This window comes from Heterodontus francisci, chromosome 4 (assembly GCF_036365525.1).
Source record: "Heterodontus francisci isolate sHetFra1 chromosome 4, sHetFra1.hap1, whole genome shotgun sequence".
NCBI classification, from domain to species: domain Eukaryota; kingdom Metazoa; phylum Chordata; class Chondrichthyes; order Heterodontiformes; family Heterodontidae; genus Heterodontus; species Heterodontus francisci.
The window spans coordinates 99,784,724-99,811,802 of record NC_090374.1 but is presented as its reverse complement, the minus strand read 5'-3'; the positions used below and the strand labels follow the sequence as shown (position 1 = coordinate 99,811,802).

General features: G+C 42.8%; 1 protein-coding gene across 1 annotated transcript in view; it reads right to left on the bottom strand.

Moving 5' to 3' along the window:
- The window catches only part of LOC137368805 (coiled-coil domain-containing protein 186-like), a 320,706-nt gene that overhangs the window by 271,506 nt on the left and 22,121 nt on the right, over positions 1-27,079 (bottom strand). Inside the window, exons 4-6 of the mRNA XM_068029009.1 lie at positions 23,486-23,614; positions 21,853-21,939; positions 20,874-20,983 (exon numbers count right to left, since the gene is read on the bottom strand). Coding sequence (XP_067885110.1) covers positions 20,874-20,983; positions 21,853-21,939; positions 23,486-23,614 — 326 coding nt within the window. The remainder of the gene's footprint in view (positions 1-20,873; positions 20,984-21,852; positions 21,940-23,485; positions 23,615-27,079) is intronic.

The window sequence follows — 27,079 nt, the reverse complement described above, 5'->3', positions numbered from 1 at the left end:
GCATGTGGTTTGCACCTTGGAGAGACCCTTCCAATAATCTTCCTCCGATGTGTATGCCTATTTTGCAGTATCTTCAGCTTATCACTCGCATGCTTTAATGCTTCTCACCTTCCCTGTGTTGCAGTGCAGCTGCTTTCAATAGCTTCCGCCTCCAGCCACCATTCACCTGCTGCTGAACTCTCGCCTTCTTATAGCTGGCGAGCTGCTGAAACTCCATAGATCCCGTGCACCCCTGGTAAAATTTAAAAAGCACTACAAAATAGGAGACAATTGGCTACTTAACAGGCTCAATTGCCTGCCCGCCACCACTACGTGGGTTCTCAACTTAACCGCCTCTGGGAAAACTGACTGGCGGCGGGAGCATATTGGAGTTACATCCAATGTGTTACCCGACTATTTTTCCTGTCCCCACCAGCAATCCCACCCAAGTTCATCACCCCAGGCCCCTAAACTTACACGCAACTTTTCAAGTCAATAACCATTCATTAGAACACAGAACACAAAAGTCCGAGTGTATCAGGCCTGTGTCTTCAGTACCTTGCTCGATGGCAGCGAGGCCTGGACAACGTATGCCAGCCAAGAGCGACGTCTCAATTCCTTCCATCTTCACTGCCTCCGGAGAATACTTGGCATCAGGTGGCAGGACCGTATCTCCAACACAGAAGTCCTCAAAGTGGCCAACATCCCCAGCTTGTACACACTACTGAGTCAGCGGCGCTTGAGATGGCTTGGCCATGTGAGCCGCATGGAAGATGGCAGGATCCCCAAAGACACATTGTACAGCGAGCTCGCCACTGGTATCAGACCCACCGGCCGTCCATGTCTCCGCTATAAAGACGTCTGCAAACGCGACATGAAATCCTGTGACATTGATCACAAGTCGTGGGAGACAGTTGCCAGCGTTCGCCAGAGCTGGCGGGCAGCCATAAAGACAGGGCTAAAATGTGCCGAGTCGAAGAGACTTAGTAGTTGGCAGGAAAAAAGACAGAGGCGCAAGGGGAGAGCCAACTGTGCAACAGTCCCGACAAACTAATTTCTCTGCAGCACCTGTGGAAGAGCCTGTCACTCTAGAATTGGCCTTTTTAGCCACTCCAGGCGCTGCTTCACAAACCACTGACCACCTCCAGGCGCTTATCCATTGTCTCTCGAGATAAGGAGGCCCAAAAGAAAGAAAAAAAAAAGAACTGTTTAAATGTTCATTTCAATTCTGTACAGCTTACCAACTCCAATTTTAAGAAAGATTTTTGTCAATTTATTTTGGTAGATCTGTGTAATACTAGTCCTAGGAAATGGAATACTTTTTTACTTTCTGTACCCAAACAAGCATTTCAGATCAGGCACAGCATGGCCAAAATACTAATAAAGTTCTTTCTACTTTGGCTTAACAATGTACCTTAACTTCAATCTTCAAATTTCCTACAGTATTATTTTGTGCTATGAACCATTCCAATTAGGAACTCAGATGCTCTTGCCCAAACTCATTCCTTGGTTAACCATTCCTTGGCTAGCCAGAAACATCTTATCAGACTGAGCTGGCTTAGAACCTCGAACCATTGTGAAAAGTATTTTTTTAAAAAGGTAAATGTACTACATGATGTGGTATTTACCACTCAAACCAGGAAAGTCAGAGCTGATTAGCAAATCTCAGTTGGTTCAGCAGTGAGGGTTTAATTATCCCTAAATTAAGAGACGGGGTGGGGAAAGAATCATCAGCGGTTCCTACTCTCAATTGCTGTCCAATGGCCCTATTGAAAAGTATGTATGTGATGTTAGATGAAGGCAGGTCTAGGCTCAGTTATTGATTCCTCATATGGGTGAATAGCTTGCCGATATTAAAAGCCTGGATTCACAGGAGAATGGGTATTTAACTTCCACAATGGCTTATTGAGTTTATCCAGTTAACAGCTGAGTTTCCATGTTTAATCTGAATTTCCAAAACTCAGCCAAGACAGGACTGAAGGTGCTGGAATTGGTCTCTGTACCCCTAAGTTAGGGGAAGGAGAAAATTCTGCTTGTGTTTTCTGAGCAATGACCACTGTTCAAGGTGCTTTGGACTGAACATCAAGTCAGGAAAAAGAAACAGGCTCTGCTATGAGAGGCTCCCCCACTCCCCACACTCACTTATCCTGCTAACTCTCACTGTCAAGGCTCCAAAATAAATAACAGCCACCAGCCTGAGGGAGCTGAGGATATCCAGCACTTGTAAAAATGTACCCAAGCAAGTGTTATATTTTATGGTAAGAGTTACACAATATAAAAGTCAAGGTGTAATGGTGAATCTATCTAAAGTTTCCATATGACTTTAATTGAAGTACTGCGTATGTTTTTTGGCTCTACACTATAGGAAGGATGTTGCAGCAATAGAGGGCTGGATTTTATAAGCAGGCGGGACTACTGGCGTCGGGCCGAAAAGATGGGGGGAACACTGCCTCTGCATTTTTTCTGACCCCCTGAGCAATTCTCCTGTCTTTTGGGGTCAAAGTTTAAGGAGGCGGGGTCACCGTCCCTTTAAACACTTAATCGGGACAGGGATCCCGCCTCCACAAGCTGCCGGCCAATCAGAGGGCTGGCAGATCAACAGTATCAGCAGCGCCATCAGGAGCAGTAGCCACTGCCGGTACTGCAGAGGCCTTGGACCCAGGCCCAAAATTGGAACCCAGACCCGAGGTGAGGTGGGGTCACCGGGGTCTATCCAGAAAGCTCTGGCAGGGGGCATGAACATTCGGTCCAGGGGGAGGGGTTTCCTGGGATAAAATGGTTCCGGGGGGGGTGGGGGGAGACGGGGTCCTCCGTGGGCCACAAATTGCCCCTGAAGGAGTGATCCCCCCTCAAGCCCGCAGCGAGGATGCCTCATTTTCCAAGGCATCCTCCCCATGCAGCGGATGTTTCACGCCACCACCCCGCCCCGGTAAAATCCCAGCAGCAGCGGGAAGGCCCTTAATTGATTGTCAATAGGCCACGTGAGGGCCTCAAATGGCCAACAGGAAGATCGGGCCCAGCAATCCCAGCGCTGCGTTCCATGGCGGCCGCTGTTGCTCCGATTCTCCCAGCCCCCATCCTGCCACGGAACCTGACATTGGGCTAGGAACAAAATCCGTCCCAGAGAGAGTACGGTGCAGATTCACTAGAATATTGTCTGGTATGGGAAAATACAAGATGATGAAACAACTGAGAAGATAAGGATGTTTTCTTAGATCAGAGGAGGTTCTAGGGTGATTTGATAGGGATATTTTAAATTACAAAGGAATGAGTATATAGAAACAAATAGTTTCCAGTCGTTGAAGGAAGTTGACGAGAGCCAGAAATTAAATTAAATGATTAAATGAGTCAGTCTTGGCTTAGTCGTAGCATTCTCACCTCTGAATCAGAAGGTTTGAGAGTTCAACCCCCAATGAGTTTGACAACAAAATCTCGTCTGACACTTCAGTGCAATTTTGAGAGACTGCTTCCCTGTCAGAGGTGTCATCTTTGAGCTTGACATTAAATATAGGCCCTATCTGCCTTCTTAAGTGGATGTTTAAACTTCCGCTGCACATTTTGAAGAGCAAGGGAATTCCTATGATCTCTTGGTCAACCAATACCTAAAAAACAGATGGTTTGGTAATTTATTTTGCTGCTGTTTGTGGGACCTTGCTGTGTGTAAATTGGCTGTTGCATTTCTTATATTACAACAGTGACTACATTACATACTTTATTTTGGACATCCTGAGATCATGAAATGAACTATATAAATGCAAACACTTTCCTTCTTTCTTGAATGCAAGAGATTTAAGACAAAGGGCAGAAGAAACAAAGAGGTATGAGGCTATAGATTGCATGATTAGAGCTGAGTAATTCTAGCAAAGACCATGGGTGGAAATTTTCTTGCAGGTTCTCCTGCTTTGCTGACATAATGGCAATTTACCACAGACTTGTGTGATAACTGTAGAGACTGAATAATATGATTGAAGGGAAATACTGTACGACAGCCTAGTGGTGTAGCAGGCAATATTTGATTATGTTGTACTCAACTATGTTGAGCAAGTGACATTCTTTGTAAATTCAATTATCTTTGAGCTAATCTGTACAAAATTAATGCAAGACAGCAAATATGTATGTAACATATTAAAGTCAATGAATGTAGTAAAGGCGTGAGACCAGAACACAAAATGTGATGGGCCTACATATCAAAGAGCAGATGGTTGATTAAAACCACCTTGCACACAGAATATGCTGCTTTATTCTGTAAAGAAATGCTAAACCAGCAGAATAGACTTCTGAAGGGTAAATATGTTCCCCTCTGGCCCTTCTATATTCAGCCTGGTTCTCAACAGTATTTTCTACATGGCATCTGTCATAAGCACACTTTTTCTTCCTTATCTTATTCTGTACTTCTTTTGACATCCTGGGAGCTCTGGATTTGTTTGTCCTACTTTTTCCCCTCGAGGGAACTCACCTTGACTGTGCCCAACCAATCTCTTCTTTGAAGGTAGCCCATTGTTCATCTACCGGTTTTCCTGCCAGCTTTTGACTCCAATTTATTCGCCCCAGTTCCATTCTTACCCATTGAAGTTGGCTTTCCAACTTTCCAAAAGTTGCCAATGGTACTGCACATTGTGTAATCAGTGAACATCCCCACTTCTGACCTTATGATGGAGGGAACATCATTGATGAAGCAGCTAAAGATAATTGGATCTAGGACACTACCCTGAAGAACTCCTGCAGTGATGTCATGGGGCTGAGATGATTGACCTCCAACAACCACAACCATCTTCTTTTGTGCAAGGTATGACTCCAACCACTGGAGAGATTTCACCCGAATCCCACTGACTTCAATTTTGCTAGGGCTCCTTGATGCCACACTCAGTCAAATGCTGCCTTGATATCAAAGGCAGTCACTCTCACCTCACCTCTTGAGTTCAGCTCTTTTGTCCATATTTGCACCAAGGCTGTAATGAGATCAGGAGCTGAGTGGCCCCGGTATAACCCAAATTGAGCATCAGTGAGGAGGTTGTTGCTGTTTAAATGGTGCTTGCTAGCACTGTCCACACCACCTTCCATCACTTTGCTAATGATCAAGAGTAGAATGATGGGGCAGTAATTGGCCAGATCGGATTTGTCCTGCTTTTGGTGGAAAGGACATACCTGGGCAATTTTCCACATTGTCAGGTAGATGCCTGTGTTGTAGCTGTACTGAAACATGCAAATTTGTGCAAGATATCCAGGCAGCTGTCACGATCCAGTTATCCTGAAACATTTAATCCTTCCAGGAACATTTCGGAATGGTTGCTGGTGGATTAGAATACCCTGTACAGATGTGGCATGACAGTCATCTGCAACCACACCATGCCTGTGCACAGAAGTATAATCAAAACAAGGGGGCCACCAGCATGACTATTGAGAACACCATAAGGTTGCTTTTTGTAGAGGTTCTGTTATCTCGATATGTCTAGTACCTCCCAACAATATGCCCAGAAAAAGTCTCCCACATCACAAGAACACAAGAAGCAGGAGCAGCAGCAGACCATATGGCCCATCGAGCCTGCTCTGCCATTCAAAACGATCATGGCTGATCTTAGGATTCAACTCTACTTTCCCACCTGGTCACCATATCCCTTGATTCCCTGAGAGATCAAAAATCTGTCTATCCCAGTCTTAAATGTATTCAATGATGGAGCATCCACAAGCCTCTGGGGTAGAGAATTCCAAAGATTCAACCCTTTGAGTGAAGTAATTTCTCCTCATCTCTGTCCTTAATGATCAGCATCTTATCCTGAGACTGTGCCCTGTGTTTTATATTCCTCAACCAGCTGAAACAAGCTCAGTATCTACCCTATCCAGTCCTTTTAGAATCTTATATATATCATGGTGGTATGCTGCATCATGCATAACCTCGCTGTAAAGCGAGACCTGCTTTTAGAGGATGTATACTAGCAGCAGCATTCCTCACCAGACAAGGAAGGTAGATGAGAAGCAGCAGCAGAAGATGGGACACTTCAACACCTTGTATCAAGAGATGTGAGGGATAATTTAATTGCTTAGCAACTTTGGTGACCTATCCTTTGCCCTGAAAAGTGACACAAAATCCATCTGCATAACAGTCTTTGTTACATAGAATCACAGAAGGAGGCCATTCGGCTCATTATGTCTGTGCCGACTCTCTACAAGAACAACTCATCTAGTGCCACACCCCTCCCTTTTCCACGTAGCCCTGCAAATTTTTTTCTCTTAAGATAATTATCCAGTTCTCTTTTGAAGGCTTTGACTGAATCTGCCTCCAACATACTCTCAGGCAGTGCACTCCAGATCCTAACCACTCGCTGCGTAAAAAGTTTTTCCTCATGTCGTTGTTGATTCTTTTGCCAATTACCTTAAATCAGTGTCCTTTGGTTCTGGATCTTCTGGCCAATGGGAACAGTTTCTCCCCATCTACTCTGTCTGGACCCCTCATGAATTTGAATACCTCTATCAAATTTTCTCTTAATCTTCTCTTCTCCAAGCAGAACAGACCCAGCTACTCTAACTTATCCATATAACTGAAGTTCCTCACCCCGGGTACAATTCTTGTCAATCTTTTCTGCATACTTCACCACTCCCTTAATTCTTCATTGATAAACATTGAAACCATTCAGATAGTTTCTATATCAGACGTACTAACAAGACTCAGAAGCTGCTATAAAATCACACTGCAGACCAAAGTGCCAAATGTGATGAAGGTGACGTGTTGGGAATTAAAATTAATAATTATCTTCCATTCATTTCTCACAACAACAACAATGTATTTATATAATGCCTTTAAAATAATAAAACATTTCAAGATGCGTCACAGGGGCATTATAAAGCAAAATTATTGACCACGCCACATAAGGTAGTATTAGGGCCAAAAGCTTGGTCAAAGAGGTAGGTTTTAAGGAGCGTCTTAAAGTGGGTAAAAGAGGTAGAGAGGTGCAGAGGCGGAGAGGTTTAGGAAGGGAATTCCAGAGCTTATGGCTTTGGCAGCTGAAGGCACAGTCACCAAAGGTGGAGTAATTAAAATCAGGTATGCTCAAGAAGCCAGAATTAAATGAGCACAGGGATCTCAGAGGGTTATGGAACTGAGGAGATTACAGAGATAGAGAGGGGGCGAGGCCATGGAGGGACTTGAAAACAAGGATGAGAGTTTTAAAATCAAGGTGTTACTTGACCCGGCGCCAATGTAGGTCAGTGAGCACAGGGGTGATGGGTGAAAGGGGCTTGGCATGATTAAGGACACAGGCAGCAGTATTCTGGATAGCCTCAAGTTTGCAGAGGGTGGAATGTGGGAGGCTGGTTAGTATGGTCAAGTCTAAAATTAGCAAAATGCATGAATGAGGATATTAGCAGCAAATGAGCTGAGGCAGGTGCTGAATCAGGTGATGTTATGGAGGTGGAAATAGACTGTCTTAGTGATGCCATGGATATGTGGTCGGTTCACCCAAGTGAACGAACCGTTGCACTGTTGATGAACCTACTACTTCTAAAAGATCCTCCTCCTAGTGGTCTCAGAAAAGTTGGTGAAAGGCTGCTGTTGCTCATATGGGGACCTTTAATATGGTCATGGCTGGGGACTTCTGAGTGCAGACTACTACAACTTGGCTGCTGCAGGAGCAGGCTGGACTATCATACCTGCCATTGTGTCAGCAGGTTTTAGTTGAGAGGGTGTTGGAGGAGCAGATTTGCTGACATCCTGAGAGAGGACAACAAGTACAACTCCCATGGCGCCCTTTAAAGCCCCTATCTATTTGCTCCACCAATCTCTCCAAGCTGGATGTCTGTTTTTCCAAGGCAAAGCATAAGTTTGAGCCCAGTGTCCCAGCCAATATTTATTCTCGTGCATTCTCACTGTAAATAGTCCTCAGGGGGCCAGTCAGCAGTTACACACTGAAAGAGGACGGGCAGCTTGTTTCCTGATGCGAGCACAGGAGGTAAAGTCGTCCGGACCTCATATTGGCGATAATAAAGGGGCTTCCTCCTCGTCTTATCAACCCTCCACCAAATTGAGCTGCAAGTTAAAATCAGAGCTAATGAGTTGAACTTTGAAAGCAAACAAGGCACCGAATTATCATCTGAAATAAAAACAAGAAATGCTGGAACCACTCAGCAGGTCTGGTAGCATCTGTGAAAAGAGAAGCAGAGTTAACATTTCGGGTCAGTGACCCTTCTTTGGAAAGGTCACTGACCTGAAACGTTAACTCTGCTTCTCTTTTCACAGATGCTGCCAGACCTGCTGAGTGGTTCCAGCATTTCTTATTTTTATTTCAGATTTCCAGCATCCGCAGTATTTTGCTTTTAATTATCATCTGAGTTTTGTTGATAGTTGGAAAACGGAACCGTTTTAATTTTTGACACCTATGAAACAGAGAGAGAAAGAAAGTGAGTGTGAGTGAGAGAGAGAGATAGAAACACAAGCAGATACATACATATCCAGGAACCAATCATAAAACACCAAATTTAATGTTTGAAAGGACCTCCTTAAAAGTTACAAGCCAGTGCTGCCAGGCCTGGGATGCCTCTGCCTTTATGTTGTTAGGTCAATGGCCAATCCCTGCCCCCAGAAGTGAAATTAATCCCACATCCTACCAGCAGGTTCCCCAGTGATGTTGAACCAGTGGATCTCAGACCCTAATGCTGACAGATCCCAGTAGTCTCCCAAATCACAGAACTTTGATTGCTATCAAAACAGAAATCTAGCTCCAACTAGTACATCCTGAACACCACCAGGCTGGATATTTTCAGCTTTAAAACTGAAAAGCAATATAAATTAAATACATAGATAATAGACAAAGGCCACTTCTGAACGTTTTCACCAAATAATATGCAAAATCATGGAATAAGATCAAGCATTCGAGAAAAATTTCCAGAATGTTTAAAAAATTGTAACTTGACTTATTCAATCACTGTAATTAGTGGGCCTGATGTAATTCCTTATATGGTATGAACACCCCCCGGTGTTAGAAAATAGTGAAGGATAATGCGTGTGCCAACTCACCGGAGCGTGAGATCACAAACAAGTTCTGCTGCAGAGGACTCTGTTGTGGGATGACTTTAATAGTGGACCACCTTAAGAAACTGTAAGTAAAGGTCAAAGGAGGAAATCATGTCATGTCATACATGACCAGGGAGTTGTGGGTGTACCCCAAAAGGGTGAGATGTGTTTAGATGTATTCGTGCAGTAACTGTTTGTATATATATGTTCTAGTTTGAAGTATAATAAAAACCCACATTTTCTTTGGATATTACTTGCAGTCCTCTGAGTCAAACAATAGTTCACAGATCAAAGGAAAAAGTAATAATACAGACTCAGATGAGGATTTTGATGGGGCAGAGTACAGGAGAATGCTGGGTGTCATGTTAGGCCCCCATCTGCCAAGAATGAGGCACATTAATTTTGTCATGAAGATTGATTTTAAACTGTTGCTGCAGCGAGGAAATAACTTGTTAAACAGATCAGCCGTAGCTGGAAAAGACATTTGCATGTTAACAGACAGTTCTTGGAAGGACAAAGGACCATTCCCTGACACATTCAACCCACAATGGACATTCTTCTGCTTCTTCTTTGGCCTCCTTGTCTCGAGAGACAATGGGTAAGCGCCTGGAGGTGGTCAGTGGTTTGTGAAGCAGCGCCTGGAGTGGCTATAAAGGCCAATTCTAGAGTGACAGACTCTTCCACAGGCACTGCAGATAAAATTGGTTGTCGGGGCTGTTACACAGTTGGCTCTCTCCTTGCGCTTCTGTCTTTTTTCCTGCCAACTGCTAAGTCTCTTCAACTCGCCACACTTTAGTCCCGCCTTTATGGCTGTCCACCAGCTCTGGCTATCACTGGCAACTGACTCCCACGACGTGATCAATGTCACAGGACTTCATGTCGCGTTTGCAGATGTCTTTAAAGCGGAGACATGGACGGCCGGTGGGTCTGATACCAGTGACGAGCTCGCTGTACAATGTGTCCTTGGGGATCCTGCCATCTTCCATGCGGCTCACATGGCCAAGTCATCTCAAGCACCGCTGGCCCTAGTATGCTGTATATGCTGGGGATGTTGGCCGCCTTGAGGACTTCTGTGTTGGAGATACAGTCCTGCCACCTGATGCCAAGGATTCTCCGGAGGCAGCGAAGATGGAATGAATTGAGACGTTGCTCTTGGCTGACATACGTTGTCCAGGCCTCGCTGTCGTACAGCAAGGTACTGAGGACACAGGCTTGATGCACTCGGACTTTTGTGTTCCGCGTCAGTGCGCCATTTTCCCACATTCTCTTGGCCAGTCTGGATATAGCAGTGGAAGCCTTTCCCATGAGCTTGTTGATTTCTGCATCAAGAGACAGGTTACAGGTGATAGTTGAGCCTAGGTAGGTGAACTCTTGAACCACTTCCAGAGCGTGGTCGCCGATATTGATAGATGGAGCATTTCTGACATCCTGTCCCATGATGTTCATTTTCTTGAGGCTGATGGTTAGGCCAAATTCGTTGCAGGCAGCCGCAATCCTGTCGATGAGTCTCTGCAGACACTCTTCAGTGTGAGATGTTAATGCATCATTGTCAGCAAAGAGGAATTCCCTGATGAGGACTTTCCGTACTTTGGTCTTTGCTCTTAGATGGGCAAGGTTGAACAACCTGCCATCCTATCTTGTGTGGAGGAAAATTCCTTCTTCTGAAGACTTGAACGCATGTGGGAGCAGCAGAGAGAAGAAAATCCCAAACAGTGTAGGTGCGAGAACACAGCCCTGTTTCACACCACTCAGGATAGGAAAGGGGTCTGATGAGGCGCTGCTCTGCAGAATTGTGCCTTTCATATCGTCATGGAATGAGGTGATGATACTTAGTAGCTTTGGTGGACATCCGATCTTTGCTAGTAGTCTGAAGAGACCACGTCTGCTGACGAGGTCAAAGGCTTAGGTGAGATCAATGAAAGCAACATAGAGGGGCATCTGTTGTTCACGGCATTTCTCCTGTAGCTGGCAAAGGGAGAACAGCATGTCAATGGTGGATCTCTCTGCTCGAAAGCCACACTGTGCCTCAGGGTAGACACGCTCAGCCAGCTTCTGGAGCCTGTTTAAAGCGACTCGAGTGAAGACTTTCCCCACTATGCTGAGCAGGGAGATTCCACAGTAGTTGTTGCAGTCACCGCGGTCACTCTTGTTCTTATAGAGGGTGATGATATTGGCAGCATGCATGTCCTGTGGCACTGCTCCCTCGTCCCAGCACAGGCAAAGCAGTTCGTACAGTGCTGAAAGTATAGCAGGCTTGGCACTCTTGATTATTTCAGGGGTAATGCTGTCCTTCCCAGGGGCTTTTCCACTGGCTAGAGAATCAATGGCATCACTGAGTTCCGATTTTGTTGGCTGTACGTCCAGCTCATCCATGACTGGCAGAGACTGGGCTGCATTGAGGGCAGTCTCAGTGACAACATTTTCCCTGGAGTACAGTTCTAGGTAGTGCTCCACCCAGCGGTCCATTTGCTTGTGTTGGTCAGTGATTGTGTCCCCTGATTTAGACTTGAGGGGGGCAATCTTCTTGATGGTTGGCCCAAAAGCTCTCTTAATGCCATCATACATTCCTCTGATGTTTCCGGTGTCGGAGGTCAGCTGAATATGACTGCATAGGTGTTGCCAGTAGTCATTTGCGCAGCGCCTGGCTGTTCTTTGTGCAGCGCTTCTAACTGCTTTAAGTGCTACGGATGTTAACTCGCTGGGGTCTTTCTTGTAGTTCAACAGTGCAATGCGCTTAGCGGCTATGACAGGTTCCAGCTCTTCAAAGTGAGATTGAAACCAGTCTGCATTCTGCTTCACACGTTTGCCATAGGTGGTCATTGCTGAGTCATAGATGGCATCTCTGATGTGGGCCCACTTGGTCTCTGCATCCCCTGTAGGAGTGTTTTGAAGGGCTTTTTCAAGTGAATTTAGAAACTTATGTAACAGCTGTGGATAAGAAGTTCTCCTCGTGTTGATGCGTGGGCGGCCCTTCTGCTTGGAGTGATGCAGCTTCTTTGGTTTGAGTCTAACCTTGCTGCACACCAGGGAGTGGTCGGTGTCACAGTCCACACTGTGGAAGCTGCGTGTGATTTGAATGCTGTTTAAAGAGGCTCGACCTTGATCACCAGGTATTGTGTGCAAGAGGAGCATTCCAGAGAGTGCTAAGGTGATACCATCCAGGACTGGTTAGACCAGCTGGTCACATGGTCTTTTGAACTAGCCACAAAGAGTTTGAACTCAAAGACTTTTTGCTCCTGGACTGAGAAGTTCTCTCCTGTCTGCTCCCATCTCTTTCTCACAAGCCTCTGAATCCATTGAAGACACATAAACCCCAAAAGAGAAAAGCCTCCTGCAGCGAACAAGGTTTAAGAAGAAAACAGGGCCCCAACGAAAAGCAAGATCTACCTACAATCAAGGACTCTACAGTGAACTCGAAGAACTGTAACAAAATCTCTTCAGATATTGCCTCAATCTTTTCCACTTTATTTTTCCTCTGCTCTTTTCTGTGTCTATTTGCATGTGTGTATCACGTATGCATGCTAGCGTGGGCACATCGTGTATCCGTAGGCGTCAACCGAATTACAGTTTAAGTTCAAGTTTAATAACTTTCAACTTTTCTTCTTTCAACCTAATAACACCTGCTTGTGCTGGTTTCTTTGTCTTATAATTGGAAAGCGGTGAACAAGGATTCACCAAGGGGGAGCTAAAAATACGGTGTGTTTAAAATTAAACCCTGTTATGATAAGACCAGGTGAAGACTGAGAGGGACCCCTAGACATGTTTCTCACCTGTTTGTACCATGGTAGATATGCACACCGAAATGCTTGGCACATTATCAAACATGCCACAGAACTTGTTGTCACTGTAAAGGAATATGCTCCAACTTGATATAAGACTTCGCACAGAGATTGGAGCCCATCCTTTCCAGTGTGGAGCAGCATGGATGTGCAGATGAGATTTTAGGGGACTGGAGTTTGAGTAGCTGCTCAAGGACAGCTCATCTGGAGCAAAGGGAATCTGGATGCTATCTACCTTCCCCTTCTGCCTCCTTTTCCTCCTCCTGTATCACTTCCCAAGGTGCCCACCAAAGGCCTGGTGGCAATGGCAGCACCCTCATGAGAGCCAGGTTCTGGAGGATGCAGCAGACCATCACGAATTTGGAGACATGCTCCAGCGAGTACAGGAGGGCTCCCTCCCCCCACACCCCCGAGCTGACCAGGCAGCATTACCGTGTTTCAGAACTTGAATGGTTTGCTCTATGACATGGCAGCATGGCTCTTATTGTAGATGTGTTGTCCACATGTAGTCAGATGGCACAGGGAAGTCATCAGCCACATTGTTTCATTGTGGTGGTTCAAATATGGCAGGAATGACTGACTGGCACAGGATGAATGTTGTCACTGCTGTCAGGATAGCGGGCATTCAATGACATGATGCTCTAAGCATGGTTGCACATCAACTGCACATTAAGGGAGTGGAACCCTTTGCGGTTCCTGTACATCTCCCTGTTTATACATAAATTGTGTACTTGCAGTTGATGGCTCCCTGCGCCACTGGGAATCCTGCTAACCAGCAAAGCCACATGCCCACTCATCCGGCTTCTCTCTGATTAGACAGCAGCTTAGGAAGTCCCCTCTCCTGATGCACAGGGTCTCTGTTACCTCCTTGCTGCAATGATTCACAGCAAACTGTGATATGTAAGCAATGTTGCCAGCTCCCACCTGGAAGGATTTATTACATAGAAATTGAGGGAACAGTTATCGTCAAAGCCACTAGCCGTGCCATCCAGGCCCTGCTGTATGGCTATAGGTCCGCTTGAGGAGGTCACACAGTTCAGTGACCACCTCCTTGGTGAATCCGAGCTGTTTCAGACACTACACCTGGCTGAGGTGGATGTAGGGGAAATGCTCCCTGAAGACCCCAGGAGGGTATGGCCTTCTATTGAGAGCCCTCCTCCTCTTCCTTATGTTCATAGTTTTCTCTCTCTGCTGCCTATGCTTCCCACTGTATTGCAGCTCAAGAAGGACTGCAACTTCAGCCCCCATTAGAGTTAGGAGGCTTTCTGCTGACAGGCCTTCAAACCTCTCTGAGCTCCATGGAAAAGTCCAGCACCATTCCCTCCTGACTCCAACAACTTCTCCAACAAACACAGAACACAGTACTTCCAGCAGCAAAAGAAAGTCAAAAGCAGCTGACCTGATCCCTTTAAATAGCGCTAGTGTGGGGTCCCTTGTGCAGCATGTTCAGCTGGGAGTATTTAAGAATGGGCATTAACTGGACCTGTGAGAACCAAAATGGCAGGGCCTCTGGTACCTCCCTGCTGCAATGATTCACAGCAAACTATGATACGCTGGCAATGTCACCAGCTCCAGCCTGTAAGGATCCATTTATGTAGAAATTTGACATGATGATGTGCGCAAGCTTCCGGCGCACGCACGCACGGCACACCTGCGCTAGCACCCTTACAAGAAGAGGCTGGAAGTGATTCGGCCACCATTTTCCAATGTCTAGGCTTCCATAGCACCATCACCAACACAAAGCTGAATTTTGCAGCCTGAACCTTCTGACCCACTGTGAGCAACATCAGGGGAGATATGCCAGTACCATTTAGGAACCATATAATTAAAATATGAAATATATATTTTGACAGGTGGTAAATTTTAAAGTGGATAAATAACTGATTGAAAAAACAAGGATATAAATTCTGTATTTCTAGTTGAAAAACGCAGCATTGTTTCTGAAGCTATTTCTATTCCATCTTCTGTACAACATACAATGCTAAGCAAGATCAGGCATGCTTAAGTGTAGTTAATCATCAATACTGGCAGTTCTTTAATAGGATGATATGCCTTTTATAATGGCTACATGAGGTCAGTCACAATAGGTTAAGAAAGTGAAGCTGGTTACACAGACCATTAAGTTCTATTATGCTCAGTATATAAAAAAATATAAATATAAATAAAACACAAACTTTCATGAAGGCTCAGGCACATACTATTGAGGACATCAGTATTAAAATAACTACAGCCAGAAAGCTGATACTAAAACTGTAGAGATGATTGCTTAGAAATTAGGTTGTGCAGTGCCAGCATTTTGAATGCCAACCAGCTTACTAAGATCACAATTTGGTGGGCAGGAAGTGTGCACACATGTCCAGTCGGAAATGCGCTACCTGCCATATTGGTTACAGTGGATGCACTGGTTTCAGGAGCACATGTCCTTAATATTTATTTAAATGAGGGTCTTGAGTTTCTTGCTGGACCTGGTTCAATTTTTGAATGCCCCAGTACTTCACTCATCATGTGTTGAACTTGCATAGCACAACGGGGCAATACCATCAGGAAGGCCCCCTCACCAGCAATATTTAAAGGGATTACGCAGCACTTAAAAGTTAGTTGCTGATTTCTACACTGTGGCGCAGTGGTTAGCACTGCAGCCTCACAGCTCCAGTGACCCGGGTTCAATTCTGGGTACTGCCTGTGTGGAGTTTGCAAGTTCTCCCTGTGTCTGCGTGGGTTTTCTCCGGGTGCTCCGGTTTCCTCCCACAAGCCAAAAGACTTGCAGGTTGGTAGGTAAATTGGCCATTATAAATTGCCACTAGCATAGGTAGGTGGTAGGGAAATATAGGGACAGGTGGGGATGTTTGGTAGGAATATGGGATTAGTGTAGGATTAGTATAAATGGGTGGTTGATGGTCGGCACAGACTCGGTGGGCTGAAGGGCCTGTTTCAGTGCTGTATCTCTAAAACTAAAAAACTAAAAACTAAAACACTAAAGCCTCCAAGGCAGCATTCAAGAACCTTTATGCTCTCTAAGTGCTTGCTTCCGTCATATCTCTACTTCCAAAAATATTTCTCTGGTGCCTGCAGAATGCACAATCCCTTCAAGAGCTGCTGGCTGCTATTAAGGGGCATCATGAACCCTCGATATCTGCCCATCCCCTACCCCTTACAGGCATACAACCAATCAGTAGCTGATTAAAATCATCATCAAGCACGAATATTATGTACGTCAACTGTAACAGCTATGTGCAGTGCAATCCCAATTTTGCACACCATCAAATTTCTAGGCTCAAATTGTCAAGAGTCAAATAGCTACTGAACACCCTGTATTGTAGATCCTTCATTTTACAGTTATAAAACAGTCATCCTACTGGTGACAAGGAAGGAGGTAAGTAAATAAGGTAACAATTAAGAATGCTACAGTAAAATGATTTAGCACAGCGCCCGCTACTCCTAGCATACCATTTGCAATTTACATCATCACTAAAGGGGAAGGTAAGTATATAAGAACATAAGAACTAGGAGCAGGAGTAGGCAATTCAGCCCCTCGAGCCTGCTCCGCCATGCAATACGATCATGGCTGATCTCATCTCAGCCTCAACTCCACTTTCCTGCCCATTCTCCATAACCCTTCAACCCATTACTAATTAAAAATCTGTCTATCTCCTCCTTAAATTTACTCAATGTCCTGGCATCCACCGCACTCTGGAGTAGTGAATTCCACAGACTCACGATCCTTTGAGAGAAGTAATTTCTTCTCATCTCTGTTTTAAATCTGCTACCCCTTATCCTAAAACTATGACCCCACGTTTTAGATTGCCCCACAAGAGGAAGCATCCTCTCTCTGTCTACTTTGTCAATCCCCTTAATCATCTTATATACCTTAATTGGATCTCCTCTCATTCTTCTAAACTCTAGACAGTAAAGGTCTAAACTGCTCAATCTCTCTTCATCAGACAAACCCCTCATCTCTGGAATCAATCTGGTGAACCTCCTCTGAACTGCCTCCAATGCAACTACATCCCTCCTCAAGTAAGGGGACCAAAACTGTACGCAATACTCCAGGTGCAGTCTCACTAATGCCTTGTACAGTTGCAGCAACACTTCCCTACTTTTATACTCTATTCCTTTAGCAATAAATGCCAAAATTCTATTTGCCTTCCTTATTACCTGCTGTACCTGCATACTAGTTTTCTGCAATTCATGCATGAGGACACCCAGATCCCTCTGCACCGAAGCGCCATGAAGTTTCTCTCCATCTAGATAATAATTTGCCTTTCTATTCTTCCGACCAAAATGGATAACCTCACACTTATCCACGTTAAACTCCATCTGCCAAATTTTAGCCCATTCACCTTACCTATCCATATCCATTTGTAAATTTCTTATTTCTTTATTGCAACTTACTGTCCCACCAATTTTAGTGTCATCTGCAAATTTGGCTATTGTACCTTCTATCCTTGCAGCCGAGTCATTAATATAGAATGTAAATAGTTGGGGCCCGAGGACCGCACCCTGTGGCACCCCACTAGTTACATCTTGCCAACCAGAAAAGGACACATTTATCCCGACGCTGTTTTCTGTTGGTTAGCCAATCCTCTATCCAAGCTAATAAGTTGCCCCTAACCCCATGTGGTTTTACCTTGTGTATTAACCTTTTGTGTGGCACCTTATCAAATGCCTTCTGGAAGTCCAGATACACTACATCTACAGGATCCCCATTATCCACTTTACTTGTTACATCTTCGAAGAACTCTAGCAAATTAGTCAAACATGATTTACCCTTCATAAAACCATGGTGACTCTGATGGATTGCGTTTTGACTTTCTAAATGTCCTGTTATTATTTCCTTAATAATGGATTCTAACAATTTCCCACTGACAGATGTTAAACTTACTGGTCTATAATTTCCTACTTTCTGCCTCCCTCCCTTTTTGAATAAGAGCATTATATTAGCATTTTTCCAATACACTGGAACCTTCCCCGCATCCAGGGAATTTTGGAATATTATAATCAATGGATCCACTATCACTGCTGCCACTTTCTTTTAAACCCTAGGATGTAGGCCATCAGGGCCTGGGGACTTGTCTCCCTTCAATCCCAATAGTTTGCTCAGTACTTTTTCCCTAGTGATGATCATTGTTCTAAGTTCTTCCCTTTCTATAACCTCTTCATTACCTGTTACTATTGGGATGGTACTAGTGTCCTCCACTGTGAAAACTGAGGCAAAATACTGATTTAGTGTCTCTGCCATTTCTGTGTTCCCCACTATTAACTCCCCAGTCACATCCTCCACGGGACCAACATTCACTTTAGCTACTCTCTTCCCTTTTATTTACTTATAGAAGCTTTTGCTATCCGTTTTTATATTTTGCGCTAGTTTTCTTTCATAATTTACCTTAGCTCTTTTTAGTAACCCTTTGTTGATACGGAGAGTACTTTCTCTTCAAGGTAAATATATTTATTAACATCATTGAAATAATACTAATTTTGTTCATTATAGAAACTTGCCATTAGTGAGGTTCTAACATTCACAACCAGACCAATTACAAAAGTTTTTAGTGGCTCTAGTCACTTCAATGTAAGTCAACTGTTATGACCGAGGCGGGAGAAGTGCACTGTCTTTTCTAGTTTCACTTCTCCGCAGGTCACAACATATATTTAAATGTTTACCCAGTGACCGATGTGGTCAATCATATACTCTACCCTTTATCCCAGAATAAAATACACCAACCAGGTTTCTTTAATAAACAACAAAATTATCAGTTTATTATGAAACAGGACTTAACCAGTAATGAAGCAAAGCATTAACACACAGATTGAAAAAGGAAAGTTCCCTTTTTAACACACACACACACACACACACACACACACACACACACTTATGAAAAAAGACAAGAAAAAGACTACTTTGGCCAAATACTAGCTAATTCTTGAACAAAAAAAAAGAGATGTGCAAAGATGTCAGTTATCTCTTTATTCTGGCGTCCCAAATATGCGTTGATGCCTGTCACTGGGATCTTTCTACAACAGTTCTTTTCAGGCAATGTTGAAGATCAGTTTGGCAGGCTTTCCAGCAGAAATGCGGTGACAGGAGTTTCTGGCAGGCCATTCAGGAGGAATGCAGCATCAATTTCTCTATTTCTTACAGTCGCTTCTAAGAGCTTCTCAAAGAGATGGAAAAGCTGGCAGGCTTTTCAAAGAGATGGAAATGGCTGAGCTAGGGTTGTGACTTTGGCAGGTTGTTTTTTAAAAACTCCTTTCAAAACACTGTCCATACCCCAACTGACCATCCAAAGCAAAACCAAAACAATATCTCAAGAGTCAAACCTCCTGACCCCTATAAATATTGACCTGTCACTTCTCTGTAAACATCATTGCCAGGTCAAAAAGTCCCCACTGGGTACTTATCTGAAGACAGGTGACTTCCAGTAAATGTTGTTTTCAAACAACCTCTCAGTGACTCTTGTAACAAAAATCCATGGAATCCTTTCAGTTTTAAAACACAAGTCCTCAAAATTTAACAAAAAAATGGAAGCACTTTCGTAACGCAACACAAAAACTGTTTACCTTGCAGAAAATTACTACTGCCAGAATTCTGAATGAAGCCTTCCCTCCCCCACTGTGGATTCATCGGCAAACAGCCCCAGTTTTGACATTTATGATGGAGAGAAAGTTATTGTTGAAAAAGCTGAAGACAGTTGGGCCAAATGTGTTACAGAAGGAACTTATGCAGCAATATCCTAAAGGAATGATGATTCACTTTCAACAACAATAGCCTTTGCGTCCAATAGAGTCTAGCCACTGGAGGATTTTGCTGTTTATCCCTATTTAATTTAGTTTTGCTGGGATTCCCTGATGCTCTACTGCCTTTATTTTGAGGCCAGCTACTCTTGCCTTGCCATTAGCATTATGCCCTTGTATCTGGATCAAGAGAGTAATGATGTATAGATAAGAATGGTTCTTGTGGAACCCGAATTGAATATCAGTGTGTAGGTTACTGGTATGTATGTGTTGCTTTGTAGCACTATTGATGGTTCCTTCCATGGCTTTTTTGAAGATTAGGAGAAGGCTCATAAGGCCAGATTAGATAATATCCTTTTGGTTCAGATATACTGAACCAACTATGGAGACAGCAGTTTGTTTTAATGCAAATATGTAATACATGGGCCAGCTGAAGTACACACTCTATGTGAAGTGTAAAATTACAATTTGTGTCTTAACTCCTTTTATATTTATATCTTTATTTTTCCCACTTTATTTGATCTCTCTATATCATCCAAAGTAGCTGGAGTTACATCTGATCTAAGGAGCATAGCTTTTCTGTCTTTTTATATGCGTGCCCTGGAAAGAACAAATTTGTATATTTTGCTGGAAGCGCATCCACCTGGTGCAGGGGGAGGGGGAAAAACAGACTGGGAGATTGGATTACAGAATATTTGCAATTCTGTGTGAGTGATCTAAATTTAAGCTACTGAGGGGCTAGTGACTTGGTTTAAACTTTGGAAAACTGATTGGAAAGAACTTAGCTGGGGTCACAAAACCAGATGCAAAGCTGTGGGCCCTGGGCTTTATAAAACATGGGAGTAGAGGTCAGCTTGCAGGACGAGTTATGCGCAACTCAGTAATGATATTTTCATGTGTGTGCTTTGCATGTGGTTTCTCTTAACAAGCTAGGCTAAATTCCCATGGTTTGCAGGGGATGTGGAAATGAATGCTTATAGCAATGAATACCTATAAACAGAGTTATGATGCACTGGGAGGCACAGTTAGAAAACATTATTTGTCCCAGAGTCTGTTGGTCTCACCTTCATGTGAGAACACCCTTAACCTCCATTAAGGATTTCCTGGCTAAGGCTGCCTGGTCTTAACATCATCCAGATGTGGAATATATTAACTTGTTTAAATCTGATTTACGACACAAAGGCACCTTGGTAAACACCTATGAGACCACAACTATTTAAAAAAAATGTTTTAGAAGCCCCAGGGACTGATAAAATGCCCCAGCTTTTAAAAATGAAATTGGCTTAAATTTTAGTAAACTGTAAATGTTGTAGTTATATTGGCACACATCAATAAAAGGACAAACAGAATGTTAACATTCCACATATGATTGTAGCACTTACTTCTTATTATCCTTGTTTAAGACTGCAGTGTTCATGTAGTTTATTATCTCCTGATTCAGTTCTGCTAAGTGCTGAGTTGCATGCTCAGCAGAATTAAGAGCTTCATCCACCTTCACAGAAAACAATGTCATTTTTAATGTGTAAGAAAGAACAGATTCAAGTTTTTTGAAAGTATGTAACTGGTTGGAACAAATATTGAACATTTTAAAGAGCTATTTAACTTCACAAACCAAATCATTCTTTTTGCTCTTTTCCCAACATGAGAAGTTACTTTATTTGCCATTTTAAAGTTAAGAATTTTTTTAGAACAAGGGCCCAATAAATCTGCTTGCTTTTCAGAGATGAATCATCCAGCCAATTTCTCATTAAATCCTTCTTTTTCTTTTGCCAATATATACATCTAACTCTTCCCATAATGATTGATGCAAGGAGAAAGATTGAAAAGAAATTCTACCTGACTTTCCTTCTTACTCCTAAAACATCTTCAATTGTTAACTTTTATCCCTCGTATTTGCATGCTTCATCACAGTGAACAATTTGCCTAAATCATCTTTGTCACTTCTCATAGTAATATTGAAAACTTTTACCTAGAAAATTTGACGTCTTATCCTTTCTGAAAAAGGTCATTCATCATAATTTAATCTGAGTCACTACAACTGAAATTTTACAATCTGATAAAATAATTTTCAATTACTGTATAAAGAAGCCTAGATCAGATCTGATTCACAACTTCTAAAACTTAGACCAACCTCCAAAACCAAACAGATCATTTGCTCATGGATTAAATGTGTAATAAGCAGCAACAATTTCAAATCAGATAGCCAACTTTAATCACATGATTCTTGTGTTTTTCATGATGTAGTGGGTATGTTTCTGAATCAGTAATGTATAAGAGGCAACATTTAAATAGCAAATAGTAACTGTTCTTTGATTTTGCTGTTAAATTGTTAGAAATTACTAGTATCATTAGAAAACATACCCTTTCAGAAACTTCGTCAAATTCAAACTCAAGTTCGGTCAGTTGTTCTTCTTCTGACATGAAGAAGCCTATATGCTTACTGAAAAACTAAAGGAAAACGCAACATTTATGTTTGTTTATGTGTTGATCAAGGTAGAACTGTAGGAGCAGATTTCCCTATATTGGATTGCCTGGGTCCAACACATCAGACAGGAAGGAACATACACCTGTAAAAGCAGGCTGTCTAGTTTTCTGTCCTCTAGTAATTTACAGGTCCATGGGACGACAAATTAAATAGAAACATGGAAATTTTACTAAAAATGCAAAAATTAAGTAAAGCTGCAAACGCCAAACTAAGCTTAAATAAAAACAGAAAATGCTGGAAATACTCCAGGTCAGGCAGCACGTGTGGAGAGAGAAACAGAGCTAACATTTCAGGTTGAGGAAAGGACATCGACCACAAACATTAACTCTGTTTCTCTCTCCACAAATGCTGCCAGACCTGCTGAGCATTTTCTGTCTTTATTTCAGATATCCAGTATCTTCAGTATTTTGCTTTTGCCAAACTAACCTTCCCTGTTTACACACTTCTCTCTCTAGATTTCAGTACAGTGGGCTGAATTTTATCAGCGAACCGCACTCCATGGCAGCCTTCCGACGAGCCCCTGCAATATTATGCACGAGGGTTCATTTAAATAGAGGGGGTGGAATGGCCGCCCCTGATGACATAGAGGGGGCAGCTGCCGCATCCTCGGAAACGGCATCCAGTGCCACCATGCAGGTGCCGGTGCCATTTTTAAAAGTCATCAATGCCCTTAGATGAAATTTTAACATTTAAAGGGGAATTCATTTACACCTCATTTTAAAATATTATTGAAACCTGGAGGCCCTTTCAGCCCACCCTCCAATGTCTATCTTAGGGTCATCAACCCTGAATTAACTTTATTGACATTGCAATCTTTCCTCCCCAAACTTGTCACTTTTTCCCTTCAACCCCTTCCACCATCCCCACAGCCAATAAAAAACGTTTTCCCTGCTCCTCCCCTCCACTTCTACCTTGATAATTTTAGTCCTCCCCCCTCCCCACCAGTTTCTCGCCTCGGAACTCCGTACCCGAAGGCGCGCGAGTTGCAATCGGTGGCCGTAAAATCAGTGTGGGACAGCTGTTGCCAGCAGGTAAGGTCATTTGCATGTTAATTTTTGTGATTTCCATATTTTAATGAAGGTTGCCACTACTGCCAATATCCGGCGGGGGCCTTCTCAGCGTTGTGGGTCGTCGTGGGGCGCTCCCGCTGGCATTTTACGGTCCTCCCCGCCATGACACATGGCGTCGAGGGTCCGGTAAAATTCAGCCCACCGTCTAGTAATTCTCCATAGTATGTTTGGAACATTCATCTCCTTCATAAACTGGAACTTCGCATAAGCATAAGGAGAGATTTCCGGCTTCAGCACGCTGGGCACATGCCAGGAGCACATATTGGGGAATGTCACATCCCCAGTCCTGAAAATTATAGACTGGGGGTATGCAATTTTTCAATAATCGCTTCCAATGTGCATCCTGTGCACCAAGTGGAAAAATCTTCTTTCTAATGATTAGTTTTGCGTACAGTAACTCGAAAATGCAGTGAATTAGCAGCATTCATCTATTTATTACCTCATTAAGATGAGACAGTATTAAGTGTCTTTCACCACAAGCTTCCTGATAACCAACAATAAAGATAGTCACTTGTTTTTGATATGTTTGCCGTTTAATTGAATCTAACAAAGCTTCCTTCAGCTCGTTCTGAAATAAACAGATGTTTGAAAAATTATACATCTTCAATTGTTAAAATAGTAATTAATTTCATGAAAAATACTAAAAATATAAGTCTAAGTTTAAAAGAAGTTTAATGTTTTTAATATTTGTTTTTTTTTTCTTCTTTTAAGCTTCTCTTCATTCTCAGATCATGCCTCTGAGAACAGGCACAGCACATGCATTCAGGAACTTGCGTGCAAGTCTGTTCTTAATCATTCCAATGGCATAGTACATTAGAAGTCCAATGCGCATCTCTTTGAATAAGATGGCCCATAAACTGCATGATCATGGGAGCATGATTCCAAAGGAATGCCAGCAGGGGTGAAGGGTACAGGAAGATAGGGCAAAGTCTCGATCCACTGGGGTCTCACCCATTTAAAAAAGCAAATACCAATCCGAGAATGGGTGGAAGGAAGTATTTCTTCTGCCCATTTCACTCATAGTTCAGCAGAAGTGTGTTTATCTATTGGAAAGCAATCCAGGGCTATCATGGGAATCTTACCAGATATTCCCCTAACAGACCCATTGAGACCTACATCTATTGAGTGCAGGCAGGTCTATACCAGTGAAGAATTCAACTAATAAAATATTAGATAACAATTTTGGTCTGTCTTTTTCTTCATACTGATCTTCTATCTCCTGTTCAGCCTGGAATCCCTTTTTTTATGCAGTACCAACATAACAGTTAGTCAGACATTTGCATCTCACATTGAGGTAATCGGGAGTTGGATAAACACAGTCTGCTTTGTGAACAGCAGCCTCTAGCAACATAACATCTGCCCTCATATTGTGGATGATATACAGACTATGGAAAAGGTTCTAAGGAATGACACAAAATGATTCCCAACTTGAAAAACCTTAATGACTCAGAAAGGTTTAAATGTTGGGTCACTTTAGAGATGTGTAGAAAATTGCAAACGTTACTCCATTATTTATGAAGGGGGAGTAGAGAAACCAGGTAACTAGAGGCCTGTCAATTTAACATTAATTTTTGGGAGGGGACTGCAATCTATCATATTAGACAGAATGACTAAGCAGTTGGACAAGTATGAGCCAATCAAAGAGAGTCAGTATGAATTTGAGAAGATTAGGTTATGTCTGGCTAATCTAGTTGAATTTTTTGAGGAGATCATAAAGATGGCAGATATTGTCTGTATTGATTTCCAGAAGGCATTTAACAAAATTCCACATAAGAATTATGAGTAAAATTAAGGTGCATGGAATTGGAGTAACCTTGTGATAGAGTCAGTAATTGGAAAATAACCCAGTTGAGAAGATGTAGTGCATGCACTGGAACAGATTGGAATGGAACCATGAGAGAACAGGGCTTTGGAAATGAACAGGCAGTAAAAGATGGTATTCAATGTTGAAGGAGGCATAGAAGTTAAAAGTTCAGGAAGGGTAACAAAGATTTAACTTATGACTTTAAACAAAAAGAAATCTTGATGCACCAGGCAAGTTGGAAACCTGATTGGAAGGACTCAAACAAGAAGTGATGAAAACAAAAATGATAGTTAAGTGCCCATAATGCACTCTCGGGACAGGTAAAGGGTAAATTTAAGACATGGCAGTGAAGAAGACTATAGGCTTGCAAATGAGCTTTATAAAGAGGGATGGTGATAACAGCAGTTTTGCACACGGAAGTGGCAGTACTAAAGAATAGGGAAAGGATGGTGAAGTTGACAAGCATGCAGCCAAGAAGAGAATTTAGGGAGTCAGAACTTGGATCTGGAACAGGGTCAAGAAGGAAAGTACGGGTGGTCTATGGAGGAGAAAAATTTAAAGAGGAACTGAAGGCGAGATGCTGTCGAAGCCAGCAGTATAGGTGTTGTGTTTGGAGGAGTGAAAGCAGATACCTGATTTTGGAAACAATGACCATGATGAGTTTCGCACATTTATCATCAGGAATATGGGTAGAAAGAGCAGGGGGGAAAGGCAGGAGGAGGTATCTTGAATTGGAAAAGTGTAGTCTGTGGTTTTACATGTTCTACAGGGTGACTCTGGAGATATACAAAAGATTTGGTAGCAGAGAGAGAATATGGCAGTAATGTTCCAGCTGATCAGTCAGATCTTCAGGTGGACAGTTCAACTGTACATCAAGTGCATTCTAGTCTGCAGCCTGTGAAGTTGGAAGCGTTGAGCTAAATCTATACACCAGGGAAAACAGTTGAGGTGGGAGACTGCTGAGACCTGGGGGGATGCTGGGGGGATGGTGGGAGGGTGGCGGGCTGGGTTTTGGAAATGAAAGCAAGAGAGTTGTGGAGAGGATCAATGGAAGCATGGATGTTGGTGTAGTTAGGTGGCCAGAGAAAGTTGGATATTATACAGAATTATATGGAAATTATTACATGGCAACAAGCTAGTTGGCTCAAAAACAAGAAATGCTGGATTCACTCAGCAGGTCTGGCAGCATCTGTGGAAAGAGAAGCAGAGTTAACGTTTCGGGTCAGTGACCCTTCTTCGGAACTGACAAATATTAGAAAAGTCACAGATTATAAACAAGTGAGGTGGAGGTTGGGCAAGAGATAACAAAGGAGAAGGTGCAGATTGGACCAGGCCACATAGCTGACCAAAAGGTCACGGAGCAAAGGCAAACAATATGTTAATGGTGTGTTGAAAGACAAAGCATTAGTACAGATTAGGTGTGAATATACTGAATATTGAACATCAGCAAGTGCAAACCTGAAGAAAAACAACCTGAAAAAAACAGTGGGTAAGCAAACTGAACAAACTAAGATGAAATGAAATAAATGCAAAAAAAGATTGTTAAAAATGTAAAAAGGAATGCAAAAAAAAGGAACAGCATCTCATCTACCGATTAGGCACACTACAGCCTGCCGGACTGAACATTGAGTTCAATAATTTCAGAGCATGACAGCCCCCCACTTTACTTTCATTTTTAGTCATCTTTAGTTATTTTTTCTTCCTTTTTTTTGCATTCCTTTTTACATTTTTAACAATCTTTTTTTGCATTTATTTCATTTCATCTTAGTTTGTTCAGTTTGCTTACCCACTGTTTTTTTCAGGTTGTTTTTCTTCAGGTTTGCACTTGCTGATGTTCAATATTCAGTATATTCACACCTAATCTGTACTAATGCTTTGTCTTTCAACACACCATTAACATATTGTTTGCCTTTGCTCCGTGACCTTTTGGTCAGCTATGTGGCCTGGTCCAATCTGCACCTTCTCCTTTGTTATCTCTTGCCCAACCCCCACCTCACTTGTTTATAATCTGTGACTTTTCTAATATTTGTCAGTTCCGAAGAAGGGTCACTGACCCGAAACGTTAACTCTGCTTCTCTTTCCACAGATGCTGCCAGACCTGCTGAGTGAATCCAGCATTTCTTGTTTTTGTTTCAGATTTCCAGCATCCGCAGTATTTTGCTTTTAAGCTAGTTGTCTCAACTTGTCCATATTGGTATTTGTCACATGTGGGCACCATGTTCCCTTATC